The following is an 18,922-nucleotide window of genomic DNA, read 5'->3' on the forward strand; positions in this document are numbered from 1 at the left end:
ACCACCAAGTCCTAACCTGTGTTCAGTATTTGTCCCTTGGCATTGGGCTTTCTCTTCTGGAGTGTGATTTTGTTTGTGCTTGATCTAAGTCCTTTGTACCCCTCTGTTCTCTTTCATGGGGTCACTTAAGCTTCCGTCTCGTATTGTCTGTATCCACAGGCTTGAAGTGATAGGCAACAGGAAGTCTGATAAAGCAAGTCATTTGAAGGTTGTGGTATTTATTTTTTGTCTCCTAGTAATCTTGCAGACATGGGTCGTGTGTGGCTTTATTTGTTCTCCTTGTTAGTTGTATGCTTTGGAGGGGGGAGATTTGGGGAAGATTCAAATTCAGGTCAATGTCATCCTTCTCTATCTAAATTAGGATATTTTAGATAATTTTTTTTTTTTTACAGGAACCCTCACAGGGAAAATGTTGTGAATAAGTTTTAGTTGCTGTGGAACATCAATATAGATGAAAATACTTTTACATGTCTTAAGTACTTATACAAGTATCATTATAATGATTTTTAAGAAGTTTGTTTAATCATAAAATCTACTCAAGCATTCTGGGTGAAGTATAGATTATTTTTTGCACACGTCACGATCTGTTCTCCTCCATTAGTACAAAGTTTTAAAAACTATTATTTAAAAACTTTTTTTAATTCAATGTTTCAAAACTATCAATTTTGAAGGTTCAGTTTTGTTGTGATTATGTATTAAGGATATTTTTAGGTTAACTAATCAAAATATTTTTTGATATATATCTATAACATTAAAGGGAATTAAGGTTGAAATAGACGGAAACATTTGAGCCATCTTTATCATTCTTCTTTGCTTTGTGATATGTTTTGAAATTAAGATATACTCATTTTTCATTTGTCAGATGCATACTTCTACTGGAGGAGGATTTTGTGACTGTGGAGACACAGAAGCATGGAAAACTGGCCCTTTTTGTATAAGTCATGAACCTGGAAGAGCAGGTACCACAAAAGAGGTAAGAATATTACTATTTTTTTAATTGCTAACTTTTTTTTTTTTTTTGCAGTATGCGGCCTCTCACTGTTGTGGTCTCTCCCGTTGCGGAGCACAGGCTCCGGACGCACAGGCTCAGTGGCCATGGCTCACGGGTCCAGCCGCTGCGCGGCATGTGGGATCTTCCCAGACCGGGGCACGAACCCGTGTCCCCTGCATCAGCAGGCGGACTCTCAACCACTGCGCCACCAGGGAAGCCCAATTGCTAACTATTTTAAGGTTGATGAAATTAAATAGAAATAAATGTTATGTGTATGGGTTAAGCCGAATTCCATTGATAATCCTGATTTTTATGTTCTAATATTTAAATGTAAGGAGTTTTATTTGACTCTAGAGAATTTAAGTGTTTGATAATTATATTCCATATTTCTCTAAAGAAGGAATGAATTTACAATGAAAAGATGAACTTAGAATACTTTTTTGTTAAGCAATTTGATGAGTAAACAATATATTAGCCTAAAAGAGCAAATGGAAGTAGTTATTAATAGAAGAATATAATGAATTAGAAAACAGAATTGACACATAAATTCCATAATTGCTTTTCTTAAAGAAAAGTCAGCAAACTGATTATCCACTATACGTCCTAATCAAGAAAAAAAACTGCGAGCAAGCCCAGATGTAGACCATTAAAAAGGAATAGGGAAATAACCATAGAACCACAGATACAGAAGGATCATAAAAAGCTCCTTTTATGACTCTGAGCAAATACATTTAAAAATAGATTCTTTTATCAGACAGTATTAAGTGCCATAATTTATTAAAAAACATAGAAAACTTGAATAGGCAGTAACCATTGAAGAAATTTAGAAAATTGTCACAAGAAAGTACTTCCTAAAAAATGCCATGCTCTAATAGTTTTACAGAGGAATCCTTTTCAAAACTTAAGGAATAAATAGTTTTTGTACTCTTTAAACTGTTCCTGATAACTCTATAGCATTGAATACCCTTCGGGTATATATTTTGATCTGTTGAGTACCATTTCCCACTAAAAGAAATCAGGGCTTTTTGTAAAACTACCTGATTCCACATGTGAGCTAGGGAATAGATAAGGTAGGCTTGTGAGGATGGGTTTGTGTCAAAAGAACATAAAACCCAGTTTTAAAAGGCTCCCACTGACCTGAGTTGGACAATTGGGGCATCAGAAAAACAATAATAAATAACCACTATGATTGATTGAATCATACTTAATATATAAAAATCCATGAGTTTCTAATAATGAAACTTACATGAGAACTAAATAGAATAAAACTTGTTTGTTGCCATGCAGTAGTTATTGTATCATTTCCTTACTCTAAAAACTGGTAATTGAAGGGGATGGGCTAAATGTTTATTCTACCTTTTCAACAGGAATTGTATTTCATTGTAAGCAAGTATCTCCAGTTCATGAGGTAAAGCTCTTCTTTCTACAGGAATGCTAGCTAATAGAGAAGGAATAATAGAATTAGAAAAATCAACATTTTGCAAACCCTAAGGAAATAATTGATTTAGACAAGGATCATTAATGGATGCTAAAACCCTTAAAACTTGAGTTGATGAGGAACAATATGGGCATGGTTCTGAATTACCGTCTCATAGATTACTTGCTAGTCATAAGGGAAAAAACAAAACTGTACAGTGAGGGCATCATACTGTACAGTGAGGGCATCATACTGTTGTCACCTGAAACCAGTCATCAGTATTAGCATCATTATGAATATTGGGTTGATATGGCATAATGAGCCTCCTCGTATGATGTAAAATACAATACATAGTTTAATATCTGAAAATCAGTTAATGTAATACTATATAAATAGAATAAAAAACAAAGCCACATGATCATTTCAGTAGATGCAGCAAAAGCATTTGACTAAATCCAACACACTTTCATGATAAGAAGACTTAAACTTATAGGGACTTCCCTGGTGGCACAGTGGTTAAGAATCGCCTGCCAGTGCAGGGGACACGGGTTGGAGCCCTGGTCTGGGAAGATCCCACCTGCTGTGGAGCAGCTAAGCCTGTGTGCCACAACTACCGAGCCTGCGCTCTAGAGCCCGTGAGCCACAACTACTGAGCCCATGTACCATAACTACTGAAGCCTGTGTGCCTAGAGCCCGTGCTCCACAACAAGAGAAGCCATCACAATGAGAAGCCCACGTACCGCAACGAAGAGTAGCCCCCGCTTGCCTCAACTAGAGAAAGCCCGCACACAGCAACAAAGACCCGACACAGCCAAAAATAAATGAATAAATAAATTAATTAATTAATTTTAAAAAGGACGTAAACATAATAGAAGAGAACTTCCTTAACCCAATAGAGGGCATTTATGAAAAACTCACAACTATAATTATATTGTATACTTTCCCCCTAAGATCAGGCACAAGGCTGATTCTTCTTTCGCCACAGAGCATATCAGTTCAGTATTGTAATGAAGGTTCTAGCTGGGGCAGTTAGGCAAGAAAAAGAAATAAAAAGCACCCAGTTTGTAAAGGAGGAAGTAAAACTAGCTCTGTTTGCAGATGACATGATTTTGTATATAGAAAATCCTAAGGAATCCACTAAAACATTATTAGAACTAATAAATTCAGCACAGTTGCAGGATATGAGATAATTATACAAAAATTACTTGTGTCTATGCATTAGTAATGAACAATACAACGATGAAATTAAGAAAAAAGAAGTACAAAATTTATTTAATTTGAGAAGATATATGCACCCTTAATGTTCATTGCAGCATTATTTACAATAGCCAAGATATGGAATCAACCTAAGTGCCCATCAATAGCTGAATGGATAAAGAAGATGTGGTGTGTGTCTGTGTAAATATACACACATACACAAAATGGAATATTACTCAGCCATTAAAAAATGAGATATTGCCATTTGAGACAAAATGGATGGACCTAGAGGGTGTTACGCTAAGTGAAATAAATCAGACAAAGACAAATACTGTATGATTTCATTTATATGTGAAATCTAAAGAACAAAACAAAAGAACAAACATAACAAAACAGAAAGAGAGTCACAGATACAGAGAACAAGTGTTTGCTAGAGGGGATGGAGTTAGGGGGAGGAAAAAAACAGGTGAGGGAGGTTAAGAGGTACAAACTTTCCATTACAAAATAGGTTATGGGTATGAAGTGTACAGTGTGGGGAGTATAGTCAATAATTATATAGTATCTTTGTATGGTGATAGATGGTGACTAGACTTAAGGTGACCATTTTGAAATGGTGACCATTTATTATCAAATATATATCAGATCACTATGTCATATACCAGGAACTAACATAGTATTATAGGTCAATTATACTTCAAAAACAAACAAATAAATTCATAGAAAAAGAGATCAGATTTGTGGTATCAGAGGCAGGTGGTGGGAGGAGGGGGAATTGGATGAAGGTGGTCAAAAAAGTATAAACTTCCAGTAAGATAAATAAGTACTGGGGTATAACGTATACCATGATTAAAATAATTAACACTGCTGTGTGTTATATGTGAAAGTTGTTAAGAGAGTAAACTGAGTTCTCACCACAAGGAAAAAATATTTTTTCTTTTATTTTGTATCTATATGACTTGATGGATGTTGACTAAACTTATTGTGGTAATCATTTCATGATGTATTTAAGTCATATCATTATCCTGTACACCTTCAATTTATACAGTGCTATGTCAATTATATCTCAAAACTGGAAGAAAAAATATAAAAAGAAATAGATTCTAATGTTTTATGTAAAACAATAAATTCAAATGGACTCTTCTGATTGAGTTTGGATAAATTTTAATTAAAGAGGAACATTTTTAAGACTGAGGCTTTGTCCAGTTATAAAGATTTGCACAGAAATCACGTAACAAATAATTGGGCATGGCATAAACTGTCTTGCTTTAACAAGACAATTTTTGGCAAACCTAAATATTTTCACAAGAATATATTTTTTTACTTGCATTAAAACATTTTTAGTATTTACTTTGTACTTATGGTCATTGGCAGACTTTTGTTGAATATCCACTCCTTCAACATGTACAGTTTCTAAGGACAATGTTGCATTTTTCTAATTGTTTCTCAGTGTCCCAGATTTAGGGAAGCAGATTTACAAAGATTTTACTTAAGTGCTGTTGTGTCACAGTTCTGGATTTAGTGCAGGCATATTTAGATGTGATCAGATCTTAACTTGTGCTAACATGTGCATGTCTTGATGCTTCAAATCAACTCAGTTATATATGAATGTAACAGGAAGAAAAATAAATTGGGACAGGGGGCTTACCTCAGAATTTATCTGACCTAAGGAAGAGAAAAGTAGTCATTTTAAAGTGTCCATTGCATCCTTTTGTATCTAGGGGATGAGCATGCAGGGGCTGAAAGCTTCGTTGCCTGGAAAGAATTTAGCAGTAGTAGATCTTTTATGTATTTAGAGACATCTGTGTGTATTTCTCTGGAAGCCCATGGGAGATTTTTTGTTTGTTTGTTTTTATGGAGACTTTGTTACATAGCACGATTAGTTAAATTATTGGCCATTGGCAATTGATTCAACCTCTAGCCCCTCTGGGGTTGGGGATGGGACTGAAAGTTGCAACCTTCTAATCACAAGGTTGGGTCTCCAGGCAACCAGCCCTCACGCATCCTTAGGTGCTTTCTAAAAGTCACCTCATAAACATAACAAAAGATAGCCCCCACTTCTTCACTTGGGAAATTCCAAGGGTTTTAGGAGCTCTGTGCCAGAAACTGGGCTGAAGATACTTCTTATTATAAATCACAATATTAAAGGCCATGCTCCCCAAATTCAGCTACACATTCATTACAGTTCCCCAGCTGGAAATTTTTTTTAGGTAATTGACAAGATGGCTCTAAAATTCGTATGAAATTGTAAGGGACCCACAATAGCCAAAACAACCCTGGAAAAGAAGAACAAAGTTGGAGGACTCACACATCCCTATTTTAAAACTTAATACACAGCAACAGTAATCAAGACAGTGTGGTACTGGCATAATGATAAAAATATAGATTAACAGAATAGATTTGAAATCCCAGAAATAAACCCACATGTCTGTGGTCAGCCATTTTTCAACAAGAGTACCAAGACCATTCACTAGGGTAAGAATAATCTTTTTACCAAATAGGACTGGGACAACTGGATATCCACATGCAAAAGAATGAATCTGGACCCCTAACTCACACCAACCACAAAAATTAACTCAGAATGGATCAAAGACCTAAAAATAAGAGCAAAAACGATAAAACTTGTACAAGAAAACATAGGGATAAATCTTTATTACCTTGGATTTGGCAATAGATTCGTAGATGTAACACCAAAAGCATTAGTAATAAAAGAAAAAAAACCTTAATTTGAACTTCATCAAAATTAAACACTTTTGGGCTTCCCTGGTGGCGCAGTGGTTGAGAGTCCGCCTGCCGATGCAGGGTACACGGGTTCGTGCCCCGGTCCAGGAAGATCCCACATGCTGTGGAGCGGCTGGGCCCGTGAGCCATGGCCGCCGAGCCTGCGCGTCTGGAGCCTGCGCTTCACAACGGGAGAGGCCACAACAGTGAGAGGCCCGCGTACCGCAAAAAAAAAAAATTAAACACTTTTATGTTCCAAAGGACACTACCAAGAAAGTGAAAAGATAGCACACAGAATGAGAGAGAGATATTTGCAAATCATATTATCCGATAAAAGGAACTGGTATGTAGAACTTATAAAGAACTCTTAAAACTTAAAAATAAAAAGACAACCCAGTTTTTTTTCTTTTTTTTTAGTGGTGGCATTTTATTATTTTATTTTATTTCATTTCATTTCACTGTGTGACTTGCTGGATCTTAGTTCCCCAACCAGGGGTTGAACCTGTGCCCTCTACAGTTAAAGCGCGGAGTCCTAACCACTGGACAGCCGGGGAATTCTTCACAACCCAGTTTTTAAAATGGGCAAAGGATCTGAATATGAATTTCTTCAAGGAATATACAAAATAACCAATAAGTACATGAAAAGATGCTCAACATCATAAGTCATTACAGAAATGCAAACCAAAACCATAATGAAATACTTCTTAATACCCGCTAATGGCTATAATCAAGAAGCAGGTAATAACAAGTGTTATTCGAACCCTCAGACACTGCTGGTGGAAATGTAAAATGGTGCACCCACTTTGGAGAGAGGCAGTTCTTCAACCTGTGAAATGTAGAGTTACTACATGCCCCAGCAATTCTACTCCTAGACAGACTCAAAATAATTGAAAACAGGTGTTCAAATAATTATTTATACATGAAAGTTCATACCATTATTCATAATAGTGCTATTATTATAATAAAAGTGTTATACAATAATGGAATAGTATTATTATTCTTTTTTTTTTTTTTTTTTCTTGCGTTATGCGGGCCTCTCACTGTCGTGGCCTCTCCCATTTGCGGAGCACAGGCTCCGGGCGCGCAGGCTCAGTGGCCATGGCTCACGGGCCCAGCCGCTCCGCGGCATGTGGGATCTTCCCGAAACAGGGCACGAACCCGCGTCTCCTGCATCGGCAGGCGGACTCTCAAGCACTGCGCCACCAGGGAAGCCCGAGTATTATTATTCTTAATAAAAATTAGAAACAATCTAAATGTTCATCAACTGATAAATGGATAAGGAAATGTGGTTAGGTTATATCCATACAGTGGAATATTATTTGGTTATAAAGGGGAATAAAGTGCTGAAACATACTTCAATTTAGAGGAACTCTCTGAAAACATTATGCTAAGTGAAAGAAGCCAGTTATAAAAGACCACATATTACATGATTTCAGTTATATGAAATGTCCAGAATAGAACATCCATAGGGACAAAAACTAGATTAGTGATTTTTTAGGTCTATGAGGATGGAGACCTTGTGGGGGTGATCATTAAAGGAATTTTTGTTTGTTTGTTTTTTGTTTTTTTGCGGTACGCAGGCCTCTCACTGTTGTGGTCTCTCCTGTTGCGGAGCACAGGCTCCAGACGCGCCGGCTCAGCGGCCATGGCTCACGGGCCCAGCCGCTCCGCGGCATGTGGGATCTTCCCGGACCGGGACACGAACCCATGTTCCCTGCATCGGCAGGCGGACTCTCAACCACTGCGCCACCAGGGAAGCCCTTGTATGATTTTTTGAGTTGATGAAAATGTTCTAAAACTGACTGTGGTAATAGTTGCACATAAAAACCATTGAATAGTATATCTTTAGTGAATTATATGGTATGTGAATTTATCTCAGGCTGCTAAGGAATTGAAGTACATAGTCTCACTAATGAAATATTCTTGCTAAAAATGTTTTACCTGAACTTAATAAAGCCTTGAGATCTAACTTCTAGTTTATAGGAAATACAGGGGAGAGATGAACAAGATAAAGAATACCACAAGGAAGATAAATATAATATATAGGACATTTCAAGATAAATCTAGAATGTAGGACTTTTTATAGGAATAATTGGTCTGACCTCAGTCATGAAGAACAAAAGTCTAGGGGTGGGCATGAGAGACTCATTTAGATGTAAATGACTTGAGGCATAACCAAATGTGGTAGACATTTGGGGAATAATTAGGAAACTTGAATATGGTCAAGATATCAGATAATATTTAAAAGTTATTGTTAATGTTATTAGATTATAATAAGGGTATTAAGATTATATAAGGAAATGTTCATGTTAAATACATATTAAAGTATTTAGGAGTAAAATATCATGATGACTATTTTTTACCTTAAAATACTCGAACAACAAAAAAGGAAGCATATATGGAAAAAAGAGTTACTAAATTTAGGTAAAAGTTGTTTTTATTATACCAGTTTCTCTGTTTCTCTGTATTTAAAAAAAAGATAAAAAATAAATAAAAATCACTCGATTACTTAAACACTACACAAATAACAAAAACATACAAATTGTTCTTGAACACAGAGGACAGAAGAGGGAAATTTTCCAAATTTGTTATATAAAGCCAACATTATGTTGACATAATATGGAATTTATAAATCAGTTGTATTAATAATTGTTATGCTGAAAGCCTAAATAAAACATTAACAGGTAAAATCAAGTTTGACAGAGTAATGTAACATAATCATGCCTACATTCCTAGAATGAACTGTTTTTGGAATTCATCTGTGAAACTGTTTATGCCTGGCACCTTTTGGGAAAGTAGCTCTTTGATAAGATTTTCAGTTTCTTCCAGAATTATTGGCCTCAAATCAAAAGCTGTTAATCATGCTTGATGATGAAGCACTAGTGTATTCCCATTATAGATAGAGACAGGATAAGGAAATTCACTATTGCTGTTATTATTTACCACTATTCTGGAAGTCAGTCAAATAGACAAACAGAAGAAGCTAAAATACATAAATATTGGAGAGGAGGCAAAATAGTCATGATTTATACCTTGAAAACCCAAGAAAATTAACTGAAAAAGAATTAGAAACTATAGTAGAGTTTAGTTAGGTCGTTAGTTACGGAACTTACATACTAAAAATCATAGTTTAATGTATTCAACAAAATTTTTTTTTTCAGGCAAGTCACTTTATTTATTTATTTACATATACATGTATCTATTCTTTTTCAAATTCTTTTCCCACTTAGGTTGTTACAGAAAAAATATTTCAATGCCCTTACAAGCAATAGCTTTTAGAAAATGTAGTGAAAGAAAAGATCACATTTGCTATAACCATCAAAAAAAAAAAAAAAAATACCTAGGGAAAAAACCAAGAAGAAATCTGCCAGGTCTGTTTTAAGAAAACTTTAAAACTATACTCCTGTAGGAGTATGGGCGTGAAAGAAAAAAAAAAAAAATCAGAAGACACATTTCATTCTTGGATTGGAAGGTTCAGTATTACAAACGATAAAAGTTTTTCCAAAATTAGTCCATAAATTCATTATATTCCCAATCAAAATAACAGCCAAATTCTCTTTTGGAACTTGACGAAAGTAATCAGAAGTTCTTCTGGAAAAATTTATGAGAATTGCCAGGAAAAACTGAAGAGGTTTGAGTGTGAATAGATCCAACAGATTTTAAATGTATTAAAGAGCCATAGTAATCCAGACAATGTGACAGTTGGGACTAAAATTCAGATCTTTAGAATCCGGGCTCTAGCACATTTTTTTTTTTTTAACCTTGAATTTGGAAATAATTTCAAATTTGTAAAAAGTTGCAAAAATAGAGTACAAAGAATATTCATATACTCTTTACCCATTCACCTATTGTTGACATATACCTTATCGTTCAGCACTCTATTTTTATTTATTTATTTTTTAAAAAAATATTTATTTATTTTGGCTGCTCTGGGTCTTAGTTGTGGCATTTGGGATCTTTAGGTGCGGCATGCAGACTCTTAGTTGTGGCATGCGTTCAGGATCTAGTTCCCCAACCAGGAATCGAACCCGGGCCCCCTGCATTGGGAGTGCAGAGTCTTACCCTTTGGACCACAGGGAAGTCCCTCAGCCCTCTATTTTTAGATTGCCTCTTCTCTCTTACTCATTTATTTGTCCTGATTCCAAATGATTATTCCTTCATTTGACAAATTAAAAATTTGCTTGATTAAATATCACCAGATGTCCCTTTCTATTCATTCTCTTGTTTCTGTTTTATTTTGTTTTGTTTTTTTAAATAAATTTATATATTTATTTTTGGCTGCATTGGGTCCTCATTGCTGCACACAGGCTTTCTCTTGTTGGGGCGAGGAGGGGCTACTCTTCGTTGTGGTGTGTGGGCTTCTCATTGGGGTGGCTTGTCTCTGTTGCAGAGCACAGGCTCTAGGTGCGCAGGCTTCAGTAGTTGTGGCTCACAGGCTCTAGAGCGCAGGCTCAGTAGTTGTGGCACACAGGCTTAGTTGCTCCATGGCATGGGGGATCTTCCTGGACCAGGGCTCGAACCTGTGTCCCCTGCATTGGCAGGCGAATTCTTAACCACTGTACCACCAGGGAAGTCCCTCTTGTTTCTGTTTTAAGAACCCTTTTCATTCTGATTATTTCCATTTCCTCCTCCGATATTTTTTAAAGGGTATTGGAATATTTTAGCATATAGTCAGAGGGCTTTGTGGCTTGATTTTTATATCCTCTTCATTCCATAACCATTCTAGAAAACTGTTTTTGTACTGTTTTAAGTAGCTGAAGAATCCCTGGGAGTTAAATTGCTCATTGAGTTTACAAAACTAGCCTCCCTCTGCCTACATCATGGTATTCCAGTCTGTTGGTGGTTTTCCTGAGTCATATGGCCTCAGTACACTGAATTTAGTCCTGAACTAACCTGATCTTCTTGGATTTCTTTGGATTTATAATTAGATTCCAAAGGTAGTTGGTCATTCAGTCTTATTCTGAAGGTAAATCTGGATATTCTGCAATGACTCTAGATCTGATTCATGATCTAGATGTGAGAGAAGGACACTTATGGCTAGCATATAACTAATCAGTTGCCACCCAACAGTCCTTTGTACTTTGCATTTGTTTCATCTCTGCTTTGGTGAATGTGAAATCCATACTCTGCCAGGCATGTGGCATTGTGCCAACCGTAATAGGGATTTACCAAATGTAATTAGACCTGGCTGATACTAATCAGCCCATCATCCAGCATTTGGCAGTATCTCTTAAAGTGTATTTAAGAGAAGTTTCTTTCTAGTCCTGCAGTACATTTCTGGGTTAATTATTAAGGTTTTTTAAAATCTATTTTGATTATCACCCTTTTGTTCCCTCTAATGGACCTTCTTATTTTCTAAGCTATAAATGATTTATTTAAAAGTTTCTTTTGTACTTGGACTTCCCTGGTGGCACAGTGGTTAAGAATCTGCCTGCCAGTGCAGGGGACATGGGTTCTATCCCTGGTCCAGGAATATCCCACATGTCCTGGAACAGCTAAGCCTGTGCACCAGAACTACTGAGCCTGCGCTCTGGAGCCCGTGAGCCACAACTACTGAGCCTACGCTCCGCAATTACTCAAGCCCGCGTGCTCTAGGGCCCGTGCTCCGCAACAAGAGAAGCCACCCCAGTGAGAAGCCCACGTGCTGCAATGAAGAGTAGCCCCTGCTCGCCGCAACTAGAGAAATCCCGTGTGCAGCAACGAAGACCCAACACAGCCAAAAAATAAAAAAATAAAAAGTTTCTTCTGTACTTACCAGACTTCTTCGGAAGAACTTAGCGTCTGATTGATACAGTATGGAAGTAATGAGTAGATTCTCTTAACTCTTTAATTCAGACTACTTTTCTGAGGAATTGAAAGGAAATATTGAGCTAAAAAAGATAAGAAATAGGAACATAGTGGATTAATATTGCTCTTCGTACCTTTGGCACTCTATTTTCTCTCTCTCTAGCAAAAGCTTCTGAGCAAAATCTCCCGAGGAAAGGTGACATATTGAGGAGATGGTAGAAATTAAAATAATAAAGCATTGGGGAGTGAGAAAGAATAGGTGCAAAAGAATAAATGTGTAGGTTAATGTTTTGGTCACCACAGAATAAAATACAGTTCATTAGTACGGTCTATAGCAGGTAGGTTAAAATTGAATATTAAAAGTCTTGTACTGAATTTCTAGTGGATTTTATGTGTGTGTGTGTGTGTGTGTGTGTGTGTGTGTGTCTTAAAGAGCTACTATGTTTCTTTTCCTGCTTACTACTTTGTTTAAACATCTTATTGGGCTGTAACTTGCATAATGTATTAAAAAATTCACCCATTTAAAGTATAACTTTAGTGCTTTTTTTAACATGTACTTCATTCTTTTTTTTAGGACCAAATAATATTCCATTGTATGGATTACATACCATTTTATTTATCCATTCATCAGTTTATGGAAATTTAGGTCGTTTCCACTTTCTGGCTATTATGAGTAATGCTGCTACAAATATTTGTGTGCAGGTTTTTGTGCAGATATATGTTTTCATTCTTCTTGGATAGATATCTAGGAGTAGAATTGCTGGGTCATATGGTAACTATACTTAACATTTTGAGCATCTCTCAGACTGTTTTCCAAATTGAACCATTTTACATTTCCACCAGCAGTGTATAGGGTTCAAATTTCTCCACATTCTGGCCAATACTTATTGTTATCTCCCTTTTTGATTATAGACACCTTAGCAAGTATGAAGAGGTATCTCATTGTGGTTTAGATTTGCATTTCCATAATGGTTTATGAAATAGAGCATTTAAATGTGTATTTTTTTAGCTAATTGGTTTGAAGAAGCCTTTTATTAAGGAAGTGGTATTTTGTAATGAAATTAACATTTTCCCCCCCCATGGGAGTCAAAAGCCCAGATTTTAGTCTTGCTTTTTATATCTGTTTAGAGGTCCTTTGACCTTGGATGAGACCTTTATCTTTTAAATGCCTTTAATTTTCTGCCTTAACAGAGTGGCTATAAGGATCAGTTGAAATAAATTAGTGAGAAAAGTTTTTGTCAGCTGGAGGGGATAACCACACCCTATAACTCATTGTTCTCTGATGGTGTAATTATTCAGGCAGGGAAGAACATTCATAATGAAGAGCATCATAAAGGAGACCTCTGTGGTTTTGCCTTCTTGCTTTTCTGTCATCTGTAGCACCAACTTGGCCACAAGGAGTTAAGCTAAACCGATGTGAATAGCAGACTCTTGAGTTGAAGTTAAATTCGTTCCTGGAGGATGGTGTAAATGAACTCATTGAAATTATTGCTATAAATTAATAACATTATCTTTCTCATCCACTTACTTGGATACAACATTGGTAGTATGTTTTTCTATACTTTCTTGCAGAACTTACGCTGTCCGTTGAATGAAGAGGTAATTGCCCAAGCCAGGAAAATATTCCCTTCAGTGATAAAATACATTGTAGAAATGACAGTATGGGAAGAGGAAAAAGAACTGCCTCCTCAACTCCAGATAAGGTGGGGGATTTTTTAAAAGGGAGAAGTTTTCATGATGGTTATTTATATTGCAAAATGGATGTTTGAAAAATGCCTTTGTTGTTATTTACTGCTTTAACTTAACTATCATTATGAAGATTTTATAGAGAATTGCCTCCTTGGAATACTTCTAAAATGCCCATTTATATGAGATGGTCTCTTAAGACACTATGCAGAAGTTAAGCCAAAGGAAGAGCCTAATCAGGAGCTTCAGATTTTTAAGAAAACACATTTTGGGGGTCTTGTTCTAAATGATTTACGAGGTCCTAGCAGCCATTCATCCCAGTAGGGAGTAAATTGCCCAGTGTGATACTGGCCTGGACCAACTTGCAGGTTCTCCGAGTGGTTTGTGAACAAAGATGGGGACTTCGGAATACTGTGTCTCCCTTTAGTCCAAGTCTTTAGCTCTTTTCTTGATCAAAAATTTTGATGGGGACCACATTCACAGAAAAACAAACGAGATGAAAAGGCAGAGGGCTATGTACCAGATGAAGGAACAAGATAAAACCCCAGAAAAACAACTAAATGAAGTGGAGATAAGCAATCTTCCAGAAAAAGAATTCAGAATAATAATAGTGAAAGTGATCCAGGACCTCGGTAAAAGAATGGAGGCAAAGATCGAGAAGATGCAAGAAATGTTTAATAAAGACCTAGAAGAAATAAAGAACAAATAAAAAGAGATGAACAATACAATAACTGAAATGAAAACTACACTAGAAGGAATCAGTAACAGAATAACTGAGGCAGAAGAACAGATAAGTGACCTGGAACACAGAATGGTGGAATTCACTGCTGCGGAACAGAATAAAGAAAAAAGAATGAAAAGAAATGAAGACAGCCAAAGAGACCTCTGGGACAACATTAAACACAACAACATGCACATTATAGAGGTCGCAGAAGGAGAAGAGAGAGAGAAAGGACCCGAGAAAATATTTGAAGTCGAAATATTTGAAAGTCGAAAACTTCCCTAACATGGGAAAGGAAAGCCACCCAAATCCAGGAAAGGCAGAGACTCCCATACAGGATAAACCCAAGGAGAAACACACCGAGACACATAGTAATCAAATTGGCAAAAATTAAAATAAAAGAAAAATTATTGGAAGCAGCAAGGGAAAAACGACAAATAACATACAAGGGAACTCCTATAAGGTTAACAGCTGATTTCTCAGCAGAAACTCTACAAGCCAGAAGGGAGTGGCATGATATACTTAAAGTGATGAAGGGGAAGAACCTACAACCAAGATTACTCTACCCTGCAAGGATCTCATTCAGATTCGATGGAGAAATCAAAAGCTTTACAGACAAGCAAAAGCTAAGAGAATTCAGCACCACCAAACCAGCTCTACAACAAATGCTAAAGGAACTTCTCTAAGTGGGAAACACAAGAGAAGAAAAGGACCTACAAAAACAAACCCAAAACAACTAAGAAAATGGTCATAGGAAAATGCATATCGATAATTATCTTAAATGTGAATGGATTAAATGCTACAACCAAAAGACACAGGCTCACTGAATGGATACAAAAACAAGACCCGTACATATGCTGTCTACAAGAACCCACTTCAGACCTAGGGACACATACAGACTGAAAGTGAGGGGATGGAAAAAGATATTTCATGCAAATAGAAATCAAAAGAAAGCTGGAGTAGCAATACTCATATCAGATAAAATAGACTTTAAAATAAAGAATGTTACAAGAGACAAGGAAAACCACTACATAATGATCAAGGGATCACTCCAAGAAGATATAACAATTATAAATATATATGCATCCAACATAGGAGCACCTCAATACAGAAGGCAAGGGCTAACAGCTATAAAAGAGGAAATCGACAGTAACACAATAATAGTGGGGGACTTTAACACCTCATTAACACCAATGGACAGACCATTCAAACAGAAAATTAATAAGGAAACAGAAGCTTTAAATGACACAACAGACCAGATAGTTTTAATTGACATTTATAGGACAATCCATCCAGAAACCGCACATTACACTTTCTTCTCAAGTGCACATGGAACATTCTCCAGGATAGATCACATCTTGGGTCACAAATCAAGCCTAAATAAATTTAAGAAAATTGAAATCATATCAGGCACCTTTTCTGACCACAATGCTATGAGATTAGAAATCAGTTACAGGGGAATAAAACGTAAAAACCACAAACACATGGAGGCTAAACACTACATTACTAAATAACCAAGAGATCACTGAGGAAATCAAAGAGGAAATCAAAAAATACCTAGAGACAAATGACAATGAAAACACGACGATCCAAAACCTATGGGAGGCAGCAAAAGCAGTTCTAAGAGGGAAGTTTATAGCTATACAAGCCTACCTCAAGAAACAAGTAACAATCTAACATTACACCTAAAGGAGTAGAGAAAGAACAAACAAAATCCAAAGTTAGCAGAAGGAAAGAAATCATAAAGATCAGATCCGAAATAAATGAAATAGAAACAAAGAAAACAATAGCAAACATCAATAGAACTAAAAGCTGGTTCTTTGAGAAGATAAACAAAATTGATAAACCATTAGCCAGACTCATCAAGAAAAAAAGGGAGAGGACTCAAATCAATAAAATTAGAAATGAAAAAGGAGAAATCACAACTGACATGGCAGAAATACAAAGGATTATAAGAGATGACTACAAACAACTATGCCAATAAAATGGACAACCTAGAAGAAATGGACAAATTCTTAGAAAGGTATAACCTTCCAAGACTTGAACCAGGAAGAAATAGAAAATATGAACAGACCAATCACAAGTAATGAAGTTGAAACTGTGATTAAACGTCTTCCAACAAACAAACGTCCAGGACCAGATGGCTTCACATGTGAATTTTGTCAAACATTTAGAGAAGAGCTAACACCCATCCTTCTCAAACTCTTCCAAAAAATTGCAGAGGAAGGAACACTCCTAACCTCATTCTGTGAGGCCACCATCACCCTGATACCAAAACCAGACAAAGATACTACAAAAAAAGAAAATTATAGACCAATATCACTGATGAATATAGATGCAAAAATCCTCAACAAAATACTAGCAAACAGAATCCAACAACACATAAAACGGATCATACACCATGATCAAGTGGGATTTATCCCAGGTTTGCAAGGATTCTTCAGTATACGCAAATCAATCAGTGTGATACACCATATTAACAAATGGAAGAAGAAAACCCATATGATCATCTCAATAGATGCAGAAAAAGCTTTGGACAAAATTCAACAACTGTTTATGATAAAAACTCTCCAGAAAGTGGGCATAGAGGGAACCTACCTCAACATAATAAAGGCCATATATGACAAACCCACAGCAAACATCATTCTCAATGGTGAAAAACTGAAAACATTTCCTCTAAGATCAGGAACAAGACAAGGATGTCCACTCTCACCACTATTATTCAACATTGTTTTGGAGGTCCTAGCCATGGCAATCAGAGAAGAAAAATAAATAAAAGGAATACAAATTGGAAAAGAAGAAGTAAAACTGTCACTGTTTTCAGATGACATGATAGTATACATAGAGAAGCCTAAAGATGCCACCAGAAAACTATTAGAGCTAATTAATGTCTTGGGTAAAGTTGCAGGATACAACATTAATGCACAGAAATCTCTTGCATTCCTATACACATCATCCTATACAATGATTTTTCATCATTCCTTCAGATGATGAAAAATCTGAAAGAGAAATTAAGGAAACACTCCCATTTACAATTGCAACAAAAAGAATAGAATACCTAGGAATAAACCGACCTAGGGAGACAAAAGACCTGTATGCAGAAAACTATAAGGCACTGTTGAAAGAAATTAAAGATGATACCAACAGGTAGAGAGATATTCCATGTTCTTGAATTGGAAGAATCAATACTGTGAAAATGACTATACTACCCAAAGCAATCTACAGATTCAATGCAATCCCTATCAAATTACCAGTGGCAATTTTTACAGAGCTAGAACAAAAAACCTTAAATTTTGTATGGAGACACAGAAGACCCCAAATAACCAAAGCAGTCTTGAGGGAAGAAAGCAGAGCTGGAGGAATCAGACTCCCTGACTTCAGACTAGACTACAAAGCTACAGTAATCAAGACAATAAGGTACTGGCACAAAAACAGAAACATAGATCAATGGAACAGGATAGAAAGCCCAGAGATAAACCCATGCACCTATGGTCAACTAATCTATGACAAAGGAGGCAAGGATATACAATGGAGAAAAGAGTCTCTTCAATAAGTTGTACTGGGAAAACTGGACAGCTACATGTAAAAGAATGAAATTAGAACACTCCCTAACACCATACACAAGAATAAACTCAAAATGGATTAGAGACCTAAATATAAGACTGGACACTATAAAACTCTTAGAGGAAAACATAGGAAGAACACTCTTTGGCGTAAATCACAGCGAGATCTTTTTTGATCCACCTCCTAGAGTAATGGAAATAAAAACAAAAATAAACAAATGGGACCTAATGAAACTTAAAAGCTTTTGCAAAGCAAAGGAAACTACACACAAGTCGAAAAGACAACCCTCAGAATGGGAAAACATACTCATAGACGAATCAACAGACAAAGGATTAATCTCCAAAATATATAAACAGCTCATGCAGCTAAATATTAAAAAAACAAACAACCCAATCAAAAAATGGGCAGAAGGGCTTCCCTGGTGGCGCAGTGATTGAGAGTCCACCTACCGATGCAGGGGACACGGGTTCATGCCCCGGTCTGGGAGGATCCCATATGCCACGGAGCGGCTGGGCCTGTGGGCCATGGTCGCTGAGCCTGCGCGTCCGGAGCCTGTGCTCTGCAACGGGAGAGGCCGCAGCAGTGAGAGGCCCGTGTACCGCAAAAAAAAAAAAAAAAAATGTGCAGAAGACCTAAATAGACATTTCTCCAAAGAGGACATACAGATGGCTAAGAAGCACATGAAAAGCTGCTCAACATCACTAATTATTAGAGAAATGCAAATCAAAACTACAGTGAGGTATCACCTCACACCAGTCAGAATGGGCATCATCAGAAAATCTACAAACAACAAATGCTGGAGAGGGTGTGGAGAAAAGGGGGCCCTCTTGCACTGTTGGCG

The 18,922-nt window shown here is 36.6% G+C and overlaps 1 protein-coding gene across 1 annotated transcript in view; it reads left to right on the plus strand.

Annotated features, from left to right (window-relative positions):
* Positions 1-18,922, plus strand: part of UBR1 (ubiquitin protein ligase E3 component n-recognin 1) — a 138,729-nt gene that overhangs the window by 13,969 nt on the left and 105,838 nt on the right. The window contains exons 3-4 of the mRNA XM_007460121.1: positions 863-973; positions 13,683-13,813. Of these exons, the coding sequence (XP_007460183.1) occupies positions 863-973; positions 13,683-13,813 (242 nt within the window). The remainder of the gene's footprint in view (positions 1-862; positions 974-13,682; positions 13,814-18,922) is intronic.

Source organism: Lipotes vexillifer, unplaced genomic scaffold, assembly GCF_000442215.2.
Source record: "Lipotes vexillifer unplaced genomic scaffold, Lipotes_vexillifer_v1.1 scaffold408, whole genome shotgun sequence".
NCBI classification, from domain to species: Eukaryota; Metazoa; Chordata; class Mammalia; order Artiodactyla; family Lipotidae; genus Lipotes; species Lipotes vexillifer.